Source organism: Chiloscyllium plagiosum, chromosome 13 (genome assembly GCF_004010195.1).
Source record: "Chiloscyllium plagiosum isolate BGI_BamShark_2017 chromosome 13, ASM401019v2, whole genome shotgun sequence".
In the NCBI taxonomy this organism is placed as follows: Eukaryota; Metazoa; Chordata; class Chondrichthyes; order Orectolobiformes; family Hemiscylliidae; genus Chiloscyllium; species Chiloscyllium plagiosum.
This window is the reverse complement of record NC_057722.1, coordinates 26,200,876-26,203,503: the sequence shown is the minus strand read 5'-3', so window position 1 is coordinate 26,203,503 and position 2,628 is coordinate 26,200,876. Positions and strand designations below refer to the sequence as shown.

At 44.7% G+C, this 2,628-nt stretch overlaps 1 protein-coding gene across 7 annotated transcripts in view; it reads right to left on the bottom strand.

Moving 5' to 3' along the window:
* ift80 (intraflagellar transport 80 homolog (Chlamydomonas)) overlaps window positions 1-2,628 on the bottom strand; it is a 227,109-nt gene that overhangs the window by 169,219 nt on the left and 55,262 nt on the right. The window contains exon 1 of one of the 7 annotated variants that reach the window (XM_043702077.1): window positions 898-1,411. The exons of the other annotated variants lie outside the window; for them this stretch is intronic. Coding sequence (XP_043558012.1) covers window positions 898-934 — 37 coding nt within the window. The 5' untranslated portion in view covers window positions 935-1,411. Of the gene's footprint in view, window positions 1-897; window positions 1,412-2,628 lie in introns of those variants that run through there. 7 annotated transcript variants of the gene reach the window in all.

The following is a 2,628-nucleotide window of genomic DNA, read 5'->3' as shown; positions in this document are numbered from 1 at the left end:
AGAGATGTTAGGGGTAGGTTCTTTACTCAGCGAGTTGTGAGTTCATGGAATGCCCTGCCAGTAGCAGTGGTGGACTCTCCCTCATTATGGGCATTTAAGCGGGCATTGGATAGGCATATGGAGGATAGTGGGCTAGTGTAGGTTAGGTGGGCTTGGATCGGCGCAACATCGAGGGCCGAAGGGCCTGTACTGCGCTGTATTCTTCTATGTTCTATGTTCTAAGTCCACACCGACCCTCCGAAGAGCAACCCATCCAGACACATTCCCCTACACCTAACACTATGGGCAATTTAGCGTGGCCAATTCACCTAACCTGCACATTTTTGGACTGTGGAAGGAAACCGGAGCTACTGGCAGGGCATTCCATGAACTCACAACTCGCTGAAACCCACGCAGACACAGGGAGAATGTGCAAACTCTACACAGACAGTTGCCTGAGGCGGGAATTGAACTCAGGTCTCTGGCGCTGTGAGGCAGCAGTGCTTACCACTGAGCCACCATGCCGCCCCAGATTATTCCTACTTCAGAGATCAATTTTTAAAGAGCATTGATATGATCAAGATTGCTTGCGGTCAAGACGTGAATCCCATTCTGAAGAAAGTTCACAATGGATTTTAAATGCAAACTTTGTTTCTATCTCCAATGATGCTGCCAAATGTTCTGGGTTTCTTCAGCATTTTCCGTTTATATTTCAGATTTCCAGCATCCAAAGTATTTTGCTTTTATTTGTATCCCACATAGTTGATCACAGCTGGCGTTTCAGATACAGGATTTTAAGGATGACAGAAGTCTTTAACTCGCACTATGCATGTACCTGATGAAGGCAATTGCCCCTTGAAATTCCTCACATCACTCATAAGCAGACACAGGCATTCACAGACAAAAAGAAACACTTACTTTGCCCACTCGAGGCACGATGGCAGCTATTTTTCATTTCTGGTACGCACTTGTGATTTGGATGCAAATTGAAGGGCAACACTGATCATGTTTGCCAGAATGAGTCATAGGCTCAGCCCTGTAATCTGAATGACCTCTAAACCTGATATGCTTTTATTTCTTACATTCCTTGTCAACCCAACAGAAGTGACTCCACACAGGCTGGAATTCCGTCACCAAGTTTGTTTACATGTGGGAAGAGTCCTTGACACTGATCCAGTTTCCTCAGAGCAAACTCTCAAAGTGAATGGAATCTTTGACAGTCCTATTTATTTTACTTTTCTTTTTGTTCTTTTCTATTTTCCCCCACACTACCACCTAACAACGGTAGTACTTATTCTTCCCCAGCACCCTTGCGGTGTCTGCGCAAGTGTAGACACACTTTTGTTTTAAGGAAATGTGACACTCCTGTTCTTTTTTTTCTTATTATTTACATGTGCATTATACTTGATACTGATCCAGCTCCCTCAGAGCCAGCTCTCAGAGTGAACAGAATGTCTGATACACCATTTTTTTTTCTTCACTCACCGATCTACAGTCCTATTTATTTATTTTTTTTTAGCTCAGAGCCAGCTCTCCGTGTGAACACTCCTGTTTATTTTTTTTAAAATGTTTTTTTCCCCACACTACCGCCTAACTGCTTATATTTTCCCCAGCACCCATGGCATGTGTGTGTGCAGGTGTGAGACACAGTGAGAGACACAAGGTGCACAAATCTTTAACAGTCCTATTTAAATCTGTCAGCCAGGGATCCCTGATTGAACCAGGTTAACAGCGTCAATCAGGGAACTGAAATTCTATGAGGGCCACCTGGCTGTTCTCCTTACAATCACTATACCATCAGTTCACAGTTTCCACACATTACCACTCAACTGTTTCATTTACATCTTTATCTTCCAACATTGCCTCCTGAGCCTCCAGTCTACAACTTTGCCAAGCCAATGAATGTGTTGCACTGTCCCCCTGTTGAGGTCAGGGTGGTGATAAACTTCAATGTCAACTCCACTCCCCCCACCTCTTCTAAAGTATCCTATGTCTTCCAAATAGAGTATCGTCATCCACTATTAATAGAACATAGACAGTACAATACAGCACAGAACAGGCCCTTCGGCCCACGATGTTGTGCCGAACATTTGTCCTAGCTTAAGCACCTATCCATGTACCTATCCAATTGCTGCTTAAAGGTCACCAATGATTCTGACTCTACCCAGAGTGTGGTGGGGGCATGGAATGCACTGCCTGTGGGAGTGGCAAAGAACCTACCCCTGACATCCCCCCTATACCTTCCACCCTTCACCTTAAATTTATGTCCCCTTGTAACACTCTCTTGTACGGGGAAAAAGTCTCTGACTGTCTACTCTATCTATTTCCCTGATCATCTTATAAACCTCTATCAAGTCACCCCTCATCTTTCGCCGTTCCAATGAGAAAAGGCCTAGAACTCTCAACCTATCCTCGTACGACCTATTCTCCATTCCAGGCAACATCCTGGTAAATCTCCTCTGCACCCTCTCCAAAACTTCCACATCTTTCCTAAAGTGAGGCGACCAGAACTGCACACAGTACTCCAAATGTGGCCTTACCAAGGTCCTGTACAGCTGCAACATCACTTCACGGCTCTTGAATTCAAGCCCTCTGCTAATGAACGTTAATACACCATAGGCCTTCTTACAACCTCTATCCACCTGAGTG